The sequence below is a fragment of the Pseudopodoces humilis genome, chromosome 5, assembly GCF_049639895.1.
Source record: "Pseudopodoces humilis isolate 2021_Gansu_Grassland_sample_001 chromosome 5, ASM4963989v1, whole genome shotgun sequence".
NCBI classification, from domain to species: domain Eukaryota; kingdom Metazoa; phylum Chordata; class Aves; order Passeriformes; family Paridae; genus Pseudopodoces; species Pseudopodoces humilis.
The window spans coordinates 48734948-48749800 of NC_142204.1; the positions used below are offsets into that span (position 1 = coordinate 48734948).

Sequence of the window (14853 nt, forward strand, 5' to 3'; positions counted from 1 at the left end):
GCTTACTTTACTTTGCAGTAAGACTAAATTGCTTTGTGTCAGTTTGTTTTCATAGCAAGCCAGCTGTGTATATTAACTGTTCTACAGTAGAAACTATTTTCCAGAGGAAATGATAGAATGGTATATCTGCAATTATTTTGTTATTCCCTTTACTTTCCAAGTGGCTCTGTAGAAATAGAATTTTTTTTGTTGAGATTCCCTAATGATGACAGGAGGTGCACATGTCACAAAAAAACTAATTGATGAAAAGATACTATATTAAGAAATTTTAAGGTTTCCACATTATGTTTTAAAAAGACACATTTCCTTTAACTCAACCTACTCCTGGAAGAGTATGTAAAATACTTCAGCTAACAGATTTTTGTCAAATTCTGGGTATTAAACTTAAACAGTTTTGGATCTTTGGAAACTGAAGACACGTCCATCACAAGTAAATACAATGTACAAACGTGGTTTTCAGTAAAATGCTTAAAAATAAAAACCAACTAAAACTCCTGTTAACCACCATTAACAAAATTAATGTTCTCAGCAGGTTTGTAGGAGGGAGTGCTCTTGGTTGAGATTTTGGCTGCCCTCTTGTTCAAATCTTCTTTGGCTCAGAAGTCTGGGAGGTCTGAAGAAGAGCTCAGGTTTGTTGCCAAATCCTGGCTTGCTTTCATGGGCCAATACCAGATTGCAGAATGTCAGATATACTTACAAATGCTTACAGATTTTGAACCTGTTGGATATCAGCAGGGTTGAAAAGTGACCCAGCTCCTCATTTGAGGCAGGATGATTAGGAGCCCTGTGACCAGCCATCTTAAGAAGAAATCCAGATGGAAAGTGAGACTGGGAAGAGATACCCTTCCCTGGAGAGATGGGACCATGGAGCTCCCCACCAGAGGCTTGGTTCATTTGAATCTCCTGGCAGTGGGACTGGCAGAATGGAGCGATTGCTGTCACTGCTGCCTCAGTTTCCCAGACACGTGGTCCTGAAACATCCCAGAGGTATCACTGGGTGGTGATTCAGGCCACATGAATGTCATATTCTAGAATTCCAGAAGCCTGAAAGTAAATTTCTGATCCAAGGAGTATGTTTTAAAAATTCAAAAGCACTTTGGGGAGCCACAACTTTTTGAACGGTTCCTCTTTTGCAAGCACAATATCCATCTAGGGATATTTACGCATTGATTCCAGAAAATGGATAGATATGATATCACTTGAATCAAGGCCCTTCACAGAAAACACTGTTTATTGCCTCCTTTCACACACAGGAAAGTTTCCTACAGCAATGTATCTGCTAATCACAGCAATCTGTGGTGTGTAGCTTTCTTGACAACCTAGCATCAAAAAGAAAAAAAAAACAAACCCACAAAGTTTCAATAACTGAAAATTAACATCTTAAGTCCCACCTGAAAATCAAAGGGAAAAAGGTGTCAAGTCTAGGTCTAGGTGCTAATGCAAGGACACATAGGCTTTTCAAGGAGGCAAGATAATTAAGATAATTTGCCAGTGAAATTTTTTGAGATTCAACCCTGATATATAGTGCTGTAAAACAGGAAAGTAAATATGAGTCAAGAAATTTTCTGAGGAAACTTAATGGCAAGTAAGGATGCCAACATCTTAAACTGCATGAATTAAATGAATATATTTAATACAATCTTAGCTATTTAGTATATATGCTTAGATACAGGGATTTATTTGGGCAGGAAAATGCAGCTTGGAAAGACAGATTGTATATCTCAGTGACATTTGAAAAAAACTCACTGGTTATTTCTATGATTTGAGGCATTTCCCCTTCTTATACAAAGTATTGTCTTGAACTCATAAGCATATGAATCTATTTGACTATGCTACTGTTCAATCTGCCTGTTCATAACTCAACCTCTTATTCCATTATAGTGCTTGAATGATTCACATGCAATGTTTCCAATCCACTTTTCCTATCTTGTGAAACTTTTTAACAAAATGTTAGCATTTGCAGGCACCAGATGTTTTGACATAAGGAGAAGCAATATGTAAATTTTAATCCATGGTAGGAACAATAGCCTGGAGGCATCTTCTTCTTATTACATGAATCATATACTTAACCACAATGTGGTAGATTATATCAAAATCATCACCACCCTGAATATAGAACACTTGTCTTGTGGTTTCCAGTTAATGAAACTGATATATATTTAACTTGATGGGTACCAGTGATTTAACCAATAAGCCTTAGCATACTTCACTGCTGCAGTCTCCTTTATAATTAGACTTTTGATCTGATTATTGCCACAACTTCATACATTTTCCCCTAATCTCCCATTGGTTGTCACCACAAATGATGATGACATTAAATCTGTTTGTCTGTCTGTTGAAAACCTCACTACTTTTATTCAAGAAGTGTTTCACATAGGGCTTTTATAATCTCTGAAATAACTTCTGATTATATTTTCTGATGTTGTTTATTCAATCATTAAGTGTCTGAGTCCTAAACAGGATAAGCATTGGCTTTCTACAAAGCAAAGGGGGGATCTCAGTCCCTTCACAAAGGAGCTGAGTACCTTTTATGGTCAAATCCTAAGTACATAATAAATATGTAAAAAAGCAAAGCTTCTTTCCATAGATAATCACTGAACTTTAAATAATATTAATATTCAATTTTAATACTGATGGGGTGTCTTAATGATTTGACAAAATAAAGAGACTGAAGAAATCTTTAGTACAAATAAAATGTTTATCTGATGTACACAAACAATGAGCACTGTTTTACATGAAATGATAAACTATTACAAAACTATAGTTTAAATTTATATTACTACTCAACAACTTTTACATCATTTCATGCACAAAGTACCAAATATCTTCTAAAGAAGGCAGCACTTTTGATATTAGGAATTCAAAATGAAATCCGAATCCTTACTTACTTCCTTAAGTGAGTATCTTTTAGTGCCAAATGCTACCTAATTATCAGCTTTAAAAAATGTTTTACATCTTAAAATACAATATTCTGTTTATCCTAGATTGTCTGGGGAACATCTAGTACATTAAAAGGTTTTTGTAGAGCTTCTTAGTGATTTAACTGATATCATCATGCCTGCTAGCAATTTTGCAACATTCTGAAACACTTTCCATAAATCAAAGCCTTAGCAGCAGGAATAAGCAGATGGCAAGAGACCATATTAAAGAATGTATCAATTATTTTTATTAATGGGATGCTACTGGATCATGATGCATCATAATGGACTAAATGTTTAGCAGTTGTGAAGTGTTTTGTCTGTTAGGTATCTCAGATGTTATTGGATGTTACTATATTGCCTTTTGGTGGCATTTTTGAGGGTCTGGACAGTGAAGTTCCACAAGGGACATATAAAAAGATGTTTTCAGTCTTTTAATTATATTCATACAATAAACAATAAATGCCAGCAAGTATAAAATGTAATTGTAAAAAGATTGCATATATAGTGTGTAATAAAGTACATTCTGTCTCCATACAATGACTTAGAAAACAAGATACTATATGGTTAACAATGAAAAATAGCAATTATTATAAAAATATTCTACAGTCTCATAGTAGCAATGTAAATGCCTTTACTTGTCTAAGAAACTTAACATAATTTTAAATTACAATAATTTTACATCCTCCATTTATATATACAGTTCTATTAAATTCAGGAAGTATTATAATATCAATGTTCTTATTAAGATTAAGCAACTGAATTATATTTAGTTATTTTATTATATAAAGCAACTGTTCCTGTTTGTTAAAACTGTTTGCACTTATGGTAGCTATTCACACTATTCATGCTATGCAAAATGAAATAATTTAGTTTTCTTTTCTTAGTATAGCATCTATGTCCATGAATTAAACAGGATGTTAGTATTTCAACTCCCTTTCCTTTTGTGTAATTGCTGTTTTGTGGATTCTGTAGGAATATGTCCACTAGCTTTGAACAGCTGCTACTGAAAACAAGCAGTAACTCCTCAATTAATGCATCTTGACAAAAATAGCCAGTTCTTCTACCCCCTGCCCTGCTTGAGGTCAAGATCTGTAAGACTTCAAACTCTTTTCTAGGCTCAGAGCCACAGGCATATTATGAATCTCTTTCATAAGATTACACTAAATAGTTCTCTGCTAGAAAAAGCTAAAAAGTATATTTTGCTTGCACCACAACTCAACCCAATAAAGTTTGCATAGACAGCAAAGAAATTCTGCCCAACAGAAAATGTCAGGATTTGTCCCTGTAGCTGTGAAATCCCTTTCCTCAGCAGAAGCTGGTAGGACTGGGCTTGCCTCTGCCCTAGAAGTCCTATCAGCTTCACAGCACCATTTCCAAGACTGTGGTGGGAGAGGGAGTGTTTATTCCAGAAAGTTTGGGATGTGACTGCCAGCACATGTATCTCCTTAATACCTTCAAATACCTATTAATCCCCAGAATGTCCTAGTCTGGTTTTGCAGTCTGTACCACCACTAAATTTCAAGGGTGAACCTGTAATCTGGGCCATAATTATTAACTGAAATACTAACTGTGATGACTTCCTATTAGCAAAAATGCAATGTTGGAGAAATACCAGAAGGATTGATGCATTTATTGTTTTGGGAAAGGGAGCTGGAGGTTTTGTGTGAAGGAGGACAGCTTGTGTATTTTTAATGATAGATACAATACAGTGCCTTGCAAAAAGAGCTTTGACTATTTTAAGTTTCTCATGCAAGAAGAGAGAAAAAATCTGGTGTTTTAGACTGAAGCAATTGTCAGAAGAATGAAAATCAACATTAAAAAATTTAATGGATGCACTATAATGTTTTTTTAGAACAGTGCTTATAAAAGAGATGAAATTCAGGATTTTATTTAAAGTCAGTATAGTTCAGAAGTATGGTCTAACTCACATGTAAAAGTTCAATGGGAAAATCATGTAATACATTCATATTTAATTTCTTTTTCTCCATTATGAGCAATCCACACTGGTATATTTAAAACTAATGTAGTAGAAACTGCAGTACAAAGATAAATGGCATTTGATATCAACCAAATATCCCTTCCTTTCATCAGCTGAAATGGACAATATTCATACTATGCTGGACATAATATGGGCATAAAGGTTACTTTTAACTCATCATGTTTGTATTCAATGTCAATATTCTGTCTTTGACAAAACTATGACAAAGTGTTTCCTCTTTTAATTAATCCAAAGTGGCAGTCAGTCCTATATCCAGTTATCTTTGGTTAACACTTCTTTGTCTTTCTGATATGCTACAAAACCAGAAAATCCCCAACTAACCAAAAAAAAACCCAAAAAAACCCTAAACAAAAAAAAAAAAATACAAACAAAACCACCAAAACAAAACAAAATTACCAGAACCCTGTCTGTTGTAGTTTTTTCATACATGAAGTGTGAGTGTATCAAAGCCTCTTCTAACGGTCAGGCCTGTGCTTACAGGTCGCCTTACATCCAAGTAGTCTGCACAAACTCATAGAAAACCTTGAGATTCCTAAAATTATAAATATTCTTGTGAAATTGGACACACCATCATATTACATAGCCATCTTGGCATGATTTATTATCCAGCTCCTAATTTTCCAATTGTGAAACTGTTGTGACACTGCCAAGGCTGGTCAGGCATGTGCTATGGCCTGGTAGGAGCACAAACCTCACAATGACTGTAAGGAGGCCCCAGGTACCAATAACAAAAGAGGCAATAATAAGAAACAATTGCTCTGGTTTTGGATAGTACATTTTTAAAAACTTAAAATGTTCATGCAAGATGTAATCCACTTTAATCTCTTCTTACTGTTTCCAAACCTGTGACACTTCTGGAGTGAGGCAGGCTGTGACAGAAAAATAAATAAGCAATTTTGAAACATATTTTGCATCATGACAGAACTCCTATGGTAGCTTCAGCTGGGGTAGAGTTAATTTTCTTGACAGTGGCTAGTAGGAGACTGTGTTTTGGATTTGTGCTGAACACAGTGTTGATAATAGCTGTTTTTGTTGTTGCCGATCAGGGCTTTCACAGAGCCAAGGCCTTTTCTGCATTCATACTGACACACTGGCAGTGGAGCTGGGGGTGCATGGGAGGTTGGGAGGAGACACCGCCAGAACAGGTGACCCAAACTGACCAAGGGATATTCCACACCACATCAAATCATGCTCAATATATAAAGTGGGGGGAAGAAGGAGGAAGAGGGGGACACTTGGAGTGATGGCATTTGACTTTCCAAGTCACCTTTACATGTGATGGGGCTCTGCTCTCTTGGACATGGCTGAACAGCTGCCTGCCCCTGGGAAGCAGTGACTTAATGCCTTGTTTTGCTTCACTTTTGTGCACAGCTTTTGCCTTCCTTATTAAACTGTCTTTATCTCAATCCAAGAGCCTTCCATATTTTACCCTTCCAATTCTCTCCCTAGTCACTCTGGCTGGACAGTGACCAAATGGCTGAGTGAGGCTTGGTTTCTTCCTGGGGTTAAACCATAACAATACCCTAATGTGATTTTGGTTTTGATTGAGGAAGAGTTATGAAGAACCCGTTCCAGTTTATTTTCCCATGTTTTAATATTACAGTTGGAATTATTTCATTTAATGTTCTTCAGGAACGTACATCGCTCTCCAGAATTTCACTGTGTGTAGGAGTGAGTTTTCTGAATGCCCCCTCCTAGCGAGCTGGTTATGAGAGGTAGTGCATCACATCAGTGTTTCTGAATATTCCCTTCAGTTTGACGAATCTTCTTTTCCAGCTTTTCTTCAGGGAGTCCAAAGCCAAATATGAAATTAAATTCTGTTGTTTATGGTCTATGCAATGGGAATCTTGTCATTTTCTTCTGCTTCCAAATGGATCAAAAGCACATGTATGGATAGAGTCCCTTTGGAAAAACCTCAATGTGCTGTCAAAGAACACTGAAAGTACCACCCAACAGCCCAGTGTTGTAACTGAATTCCAATTTCTTTCACATAAAAAAGGACATAGTTTGAATATTCTTGGAATAAGTAGCTGACATAGCACTGTCACAAGTAGTGGTTGTTTTAAATTGTGCTAACTGTAACATGGAGTGTCTATACTGCCTTGTATATCCACACAGACTTTCTGCTGCAATGCTGTCTTTTTCTGTCTGAGTTCATTTGAATCACTGTCATTATGTTAGTTTCCATAAAAAAATGTTCTTTTTCTACAAACAAAACCAGAAAAACTAATGGAATTCCATGGAAAGCTTAATGGACTTTCTCCTTTTAAAAAGAAGACCACACAGTTTAAACTTCATGCTTACTTGTGTGGAAGCATTACCATTTGACTTTTTTAGATTTTAAAACCTGTAACAACTCCGCAGTTTCCAGCTTAAATAGTTCTCTGTTGCTTCACATTTTGTAGAATTTTTAGTTACCAAAAAAATTAAGGAAATTAACAAATTACTAAAACTCATATTTGTAGCAGAGAAAAGTATAAGAATATTGAAAAGAGTTTGAATACAGTTTTGCAACATGGATATACCTTTTGTGGTAATGATTTTCATAGTACTATAAAAAGTCACAAAGTGATATTAAAAATATTCCCAGTGAAGACAGATTTATGCAAATGTCAGCTGTGAACAGAAGGTGAATTTGGGGCAGAGTGATATGAGTTCATGTCCATCTTATTTTCTTGTGAAGTAAGGGCTGATTGAAACCCTTGTCATGTAGTAATTGATTTTTACAGTGTCTCTCCTTATAGGTATTTAAAATAAGAGCAAACACCATGCTTATATTCAACTCAGTCTTTTAACACATGGTTTAGAGAAGTATGAGACCCTTTCTGCTTTTATAAATCATCTCCATCATCTGTGCTAAAGCTGCTTCTTCTGCTGCTCCCTTTTGATGCAGCTGGAGATGTGGAGGACAAGAGTGGGTCTGTTCCAAATGGTGACACTGTGTCATCCAATAAAATTTCCTCTAGTCGTTGTTCTTCTTTTAAAGCTGCGCTGAAGGACAGATCTGTGAAGTGTGAAAGTGGATCGGAAAAGGCTGTGGATCCATCGCAGACATCAGAATTTTGTCCATGTACCAGAGGCACTGGTTGAGAGTAGTCTACAGAGCTCTCCTCTGGGTAAGAGTGTTGCTTGATGACCTGTGCAGCTAAATCAACAGCACTGAGCGAAGACATGACTGGAAGGCCATGTGCACGTGCCTGGATCTCCAGTTCCTAACATTTCAAACAAAAATAATTAGACAACAATTTTAAAAGAGAAATCAGTCTCTTCAGAACAATTGCAGAAATATTCAAATCATGTATGAAAATGTATTATACCTGTAGCACACTTGTGAGATTAAATTTTTAAATATTAATTTTTTTATCTAAGAAAATTTGCCACTCAAGTGTTTTTGTACCCCTTTCTGTCATTAAGCAACTATTCTACAAGAACAGGAGAGGTAGGACAGCCTCTCTAAAACCATTGCATACTGAATCCAATGAAGGTAGCAGAAGAATGCTGCAACTAGACAGTTCATTATAAAGCTGCTATTCAGTGAAAAAGAAGATGCTTTACTTGATAATGCTTATATTATACAGATATATGAGTAAATCAACATATGTAAGATGATCAGTTTTATGTCTGCCTACCTATCTACCCATCCCATTTCCATAGGTGTATGTCAATACTAGAATCTTATTTTTCGAACCATGAAGGGTTATATTCTGCCTCTGTGTCAAAAGCAGATACAACATAAGACACTTTTACTGGGGAGTGTAATGCATTAAATAGTTTGAAAGGGAAAATTAAAACATTGAAGGGAATTTTGTGTCCAGTATTGATTTTTTGGCTGCAGGAATATACTTATTTCCTTATTATTTTTGTCTTTGTTTCTAACACATGCATCATGAAACTGTTTGTAAAAATACTTTATTACTTTTCCAGTAGTTACCTTATGTGAGGTATAATTATCAAAGAAATTTCCTAGAAATCTAAAGAAAACCCCCTCACCAATATATACAGAAATAAATAGGTAAAGTCAATTTATTTTTAATAAAGGTCATTTGAAGAAAAATTATGTAGATTAACAAATTCTGATGGGGGATAAATACTGAGAAAGCTTTGTAGTTCATGGCAACACTTATACAAACCTGGACTCGGAGTAGAAGTCTTCTGTTAGCATGCTCTAATTTCTTCTGCCTGTGTTCTAATTCTCTGGCTCTCTGTTGTTCTTTTTGTAGCCACTTGATGTACTCCACCGATGCTTTTAAAATAGTTCCTTTGTTCCAGCGCATATCACTGCAGAATGTAGAGATAACCTTTTCACAATTGTGCATGTCAGCAGAATTCATAAGAACTTACAAAATCTTTTACATTAATATGAAATAATGATTTACATGACTATTATTCACTCTTAGATATTATTGCTTCTGAATGGAAATTTTAATAGAATAGTTAAGAAGCCCTTATATAGTAAAATTAATCCCAGAATGAAAATAAGTGTCAAAAGAAAGTAATAAAGTGACTTTTTGTGGGAGAGCTAAATGCAATATCATGATTCTACCATTACAGTTTTTATATTTTTAGTGAAAATTGCTTTTATTATTAACTCTAAGATTAAAATCTATGTGCAGTATTTCTGCATTAATGAACTAGGAAATATACATTACTGAGGACTTAAGCCTAAATTTTTAAAGATCATTTTGAATATACTACTCCTTTTACCTGACTTACTAATGAGGTTGCTTTTATGCTTGTAGAGAAAAAAATGATCTGTGCTGAATGCCACTCCTCATTGATGACAGACCAGAAAAATCACACTTTTATAATCATAATGACTAGGGAATGACAAAAATCATGTTCAAAAATCTTGAAACAATATTAAAAAAACAAGTTAAAACCTACAGCTACATGCAGACCCCAACTCAAAAAAAAAAAGCTTTGCAAAGAAATGAGATTAAACCTGCCTATCATTCAGGAAATCATGGTTTGACTTCCAGCTTACAAACAGCCTTACTAGCAGCAAAACACTTGTCCAGATGTAATTGTGCAAAGACTTTCCGTGTATCCATTTATCAAATTTTCATGCATTCCTTTAAGTAAGGTCTTGGAACAAGAAAGAATATTACAAAAAATGTTTTATTTCTAATAAATTTCAGAATTATATGATACAGGATGAGTTCACTGTGTTAAATATACAGATATACGGGCTTTATCCAAACTATTTACTTCACTGCAAGATTGGTTAGGCTGAGTGGGTGGTTAGCCAAGCTTCTGGTCCCAAACACAACTGTGAGAAAGAAAAGCTGTTAAAACAAGAATCTGATGCTGGGAGAAACAAGCATTTTTTCAATACCTATTCCAAAGACAGATATTTACATGCTATTATTTATGGAGTGAAAAAAAATATAAATTATATGCCTGACTATTATCACTTTCCCTTATTCATAGAATCATAGAACATGGTGAGTTGGAAAGCACCCATCACAATTAGTGAGTCTAACTCCTGGCCTTGTACAGGACACATCAAGGATCACACCATGTGCCTGGGAGCATTGTCCAAACAGTCCTTGAGCTCTGCTAGGCATGGTGCTATGACCACTTCTCTGGAGAACCTGTTTCCAGGGCTCAGCTACCCACTGTGTGAAAACCTTTTCCTTATATCCAGCCTAAAGCTCCCCTGACTCAGCCTCTTGTCATTTCCTTGAGTGCTGTTGCTGGTAACGAGAGTGAAGAGATTGGTACTTGCCCCTCCATTTCTCCTCATTAGGCTAAGCACACTTAGAGATTTCTTTTTCTTCTGAATGTATAGTGCAAAAGCCATGCAGGTACAGGATTTAGGGATCCAGACCACCCAGCTTTTCCTGATGCTTTAATAGGGATAAAATCTTATGGAGTTGATAACTTTAAGACACTAAGAAGAATACACAAAATTATTTTTTTATAAAGCATCACAGTGTTTAACCATACCATAGAATTTAGATAATTTGCTAGAGATTTGGGAGTAACATCTTTTTGATTCAAGAGCGCTCAAATTCAGATATCAGTTCTTTCTGGACAGCATACAAACTGTGAGGCTCCAGTATACTGGGACCTCCCCTCCTCTCAGTGCTGCAGGCCAGAAATGCACAGCTTTTGGGATTAGAAGGTAAGGAGGTCAGAGAGAAATTAATTGTTATCTACAAGCCTGCTGTCTACAAAGCCAAATACCATCTTTGGGTATGTATTCTGATTTAGACTTTGCCTGCTCAAAAAAGCTAGAGCAGAGGTACGACTAGGAGCCAAGAGCAGGATAAATCTCCCCCACGATGGCTGAACTATCTCTTGGCAACTCCTCTGCCTTCTCCTTCCTGCACCTCTCGAGCAGGTGGGAGGACAGAATTTCTTGCCAGCATCCCATGGGCGGGCACCCTCCTAGGAGAGGACTTTGTTCTCTCAAATGGCTTACCTATGTTCAAACTGTAATGGGTAAGGAAGCTTTTAGTACACACATTTTCTGGACAAATCTTTGACCGCCATCACCATGTCACAATTTCATTTTTGTCACACCTCTTTAGAAAGTTAGGTAAAATACTGAGAGGTCCCTGTTTATGACTAAATTGCAGTGGAGTTTGAAAGACAGCGAAGTTTCCGTCTGCCTATGCCAGACCACTCATGAATAAAGAAGCTAAATGAATAAATAAAGTTAGCAGGACAAGAACATTTCAAACTGGGACTCTCCACTGCCATCTCAGATATGAGCTTTATGTGCTACATGGAGAAACACAGTCTACCTCGGCAAGAAAGTTAGTCTCTAATAAATACTAAAAACAAAACTAAGACAGCTTTGAACTGATGGTCTGAACCTAAAGATATAGTATTATGAAATTAAAAAAAAAAACCATAACTGGAAAAGAGAAATAATTGAGTAAATGTAACAGCAGCAGAAAAATTTCACTATATCACGTATTTAGAAAATATTTCATAGTGTTTTCACCAAAAAAATTCATGTCAGTTATGATATTTTACTAATTCAAAATCAGAAAAAAAAAAAATTGTTGATTTTTCTGACTGACATATGAATAAGTCATATATTCATGACTGTATTTGAAATATTTTTTGATTAAATTCATTCCTGTTACACTTAATTGTTACACTGAATATCACCTTGTGATATGGCTTACTTTTAGGTCATGTTTCCTTGATAGTTTTAGTTTTTATTTCTATGGTAATGATTTTTTTTTCATAGTTTTAAATAAATCTTCACTGAAAGACTAATTCCTATATTCAAACTGCCGGAGAGATGGACCTGGTCAGCTTTTGCATGAGATACATATTGATAGATATCTCTTGTGGTAATATTTACAGATGTGAGAGGCAAAACTCTAATGGAGAGCTAGGACAAAAAGGCAGTGGTTACTCTAGTTTAAGAGGCTGCTCTTTAACCTGTGTATATATGTGTGTGTGTCTGTGCATGTGTGTGTATCCCACATATGGCTTCTACATCACTTCCCACATGTACACATACTGGTTGGTGTCCTATTAAACGAGGAATATTGAAGTTAAACCTTCCCATGCCTGAAGGCAACACAGCCAAGAAACAGCTGATGGCCTTAAAAGTCAACGTGTGTTTCACTTTGTGTCTCTCTTTCCCAGGATCTAACCAAAACACTGGGGGTGTCTGTGCTGATTCTGCATGCCCAGCACTCTCCATCCATTGTAGCCCAGAGCAGCACACAGCAGCCACAGGACAGGGCTGCAGAGAAACCCTGCTCTGTGCAGATGCACAGGGCTGGAAGAGCAACACTGCAGCTGGTGAGGATGAAGGCAAATTTGGGCTGGTGAAGGTGAGATTCCTGCATACCAATTGTCTGAAATGCATCTAGCTCTACATATCAGGCAGGCAAGCAGATTCATCAATGATGGGAAGAAAAAAACAACTCGGCATTTGAAAATTGATTAACGAGAAGCACGAGAAGCACATAAGAATTCAGAAATTCTCTGATCAGTTATTTTGTTTCTGTTATTTCTCTGAAAACAATAAATTCTAGATAAAATGACCTGAAAAGTTATAAAAATATCACTAGGAAATTGTAGTTTTCACTTTTTAGAGATTTGTGGATTGTGCTTAGAAATAAAGACTGAAATGAAAAGGCCTACAAACACATTTTTAGAACCTTTAAAAACTGAGGAATCATTAGCAGTTGTTCCTCATTTAATTTGAAACTTCTGTATAAAAACAGACAAAATACTTGCACTCTTAACTGTTTTGATGCTAAAAATTTAGATATAGACCTGCTGATGTTCAGATATGGCAGGAATTCTTTTCTTCATTTTGATCTTTCAATTCTATAAATTTGCTTTGCTTTTTTTTTATATTTTTATTTTGCTTTTGTTTTTCTTAGTCTTTATTTTTATTAAATGCATGCACGGCACCAGCCCATAAATACTGAAATACATGGGAAATTCTACATCCAAGCCAAGTCATTTGAAAGCAGTAAGGTGTTTTGTAGGTCTGTTCATCAGAAATGGCCTCTGCAAAGGAGGATTGCTTCTTTTTTCCTGTGTGTCCATGTGGTGGAGAAATTTGAAGTTTCTAGCAAGCTACAGATGTGTTAGAGAGTTTAATTAACAGAGGTTTAACAAAAATAACAAGATTTGTATGGAAAATAAAAAAAAAAGTAAAAAACACATTAGTCTCTGAATCTTGTCTCCTCCTAACTTTAACATCTGATTCTGTCTGCAAAACTCAAATGCCCAGAACAAAGCATGTAACTCTCACCAAGTAGAGTTTCCCACTTTGGAGAAACAAAAAATAGAAAAGAGACTTCAGCTCATTTCCATTAATTTAACTTTGTTGAAGTCAAAGAAGCTTCATTAGCTTACGGAAGTGGAACTCGTGTAGGAAGGATGGGAGCATCTGATCAGCTAAGATTAGAACTAATTAATAAAAGCAGTGTTTGAAAGACTGTGATAGTGACAGAGTTTGCAAGACACAGATCAGTTACCAATAACAAATCATTTGCAAAGTTAAAACTGTGTTTGCAGAACATTTCTTTCCCTATTTCTGAGAAATTAGCTTTAAACTAAAGAAATCTGCTCAAAGTACTTGGAAGGACTTTGTACTTGTTTTGAGGATTTGCACCGTTGCCAAGTGTATTATTCTGAAAGAGGCAGCAAGTTTCCACTCTATACCAGCATGAGTGTACACAATTTTTCCTTTGCAAGAAGTGTGTTTGTGCTGGCTGCTAGAGGGTCTGTCCACAGAGGTCAGGCACAGATAGATGCAGAGAGTAGAAAGGAGAGAGTGAGAGCAACCCACTGCTTATGCCCAAATCCTCAGCAGTTCTCTTAACAGTCCAGTTCTGTAAAACTACTAGAATTCTTGAAGGAAAGGGCTTTTTCTCGCTGAGCTTTCTGGTAATTTAAGCCCGACTACCATGAAACTGTTCTTGTGTAGGCATTGCCAGACTCCATCACAATAAGAAATCCTGTTAGCCACCTAAAAGGTGGATTCTGAAAGGTTGAACACAAATGGAAAGGCGGGTATAATTAAAGGAGCAGGTTATGAGTTTTTCAGCAAAAAGAACTGAGTATTTCTGGCATTTTTAAAATTCTATTTTTGAATTATTCTGTAAAACTGATTTGCATTTCTGAATCATCTAGCACTTGGATATCTAAGCATTGAAAATTAAACAAAAGAGTCATAGTTCTTTGTAACTTATCTTCATTTTCTAATGCTGATGAAGTGAACTTAAAACACCCATTCATTTATGTAATGTAATCCACACTTTTCATCATTAAATTAGAAAAAAAAAAATGAAAAAATTGAAAGAATAGGGGTTTAATCCAGTCAAAAGAAAGACCCTGCAGAAGCTCTGCAGGCGCCAAACAAGTTCACCATATAACCAACAAAACAAAAGTGAAATAAAAACCCCACACAGCTCTTCTAAGAAATATAAATCACAAAAGGTT

At 35.9% G+C, this 14853-nt stretch overlaps 1 protein-coding gene across 2 annotated transcripts in view; it reads right to left on the reverse strand.

Moving 5' to 3' along the window:
- Positions 1–2708: 2708 nt before the first annotated feature.
- Positions 2709–14853, reverse strand: part of TFEC (transcription factor EC) — a 66093-nt gene continuing 53948 nt past the window's right edge. For both annotated transcript variants that reach the window (XM_014248846.2, XM_088055490.1), the window contains exons 7-8: positions 9051–9198; positions 2709–8132 (exon numbers count right to left, since the gene is read on the reverse strand). In XM_014248846.2, the coding sequence (XP_014104321.1) occupies positions 7752–8132; positions 9051–9198 (529 nt within the window). In that variant the 3' untranslated portion in view covers positions 2709–7751. The remainder of the gene's footprint in view (positions 8133–9050; positions 9199–14853) is intronic.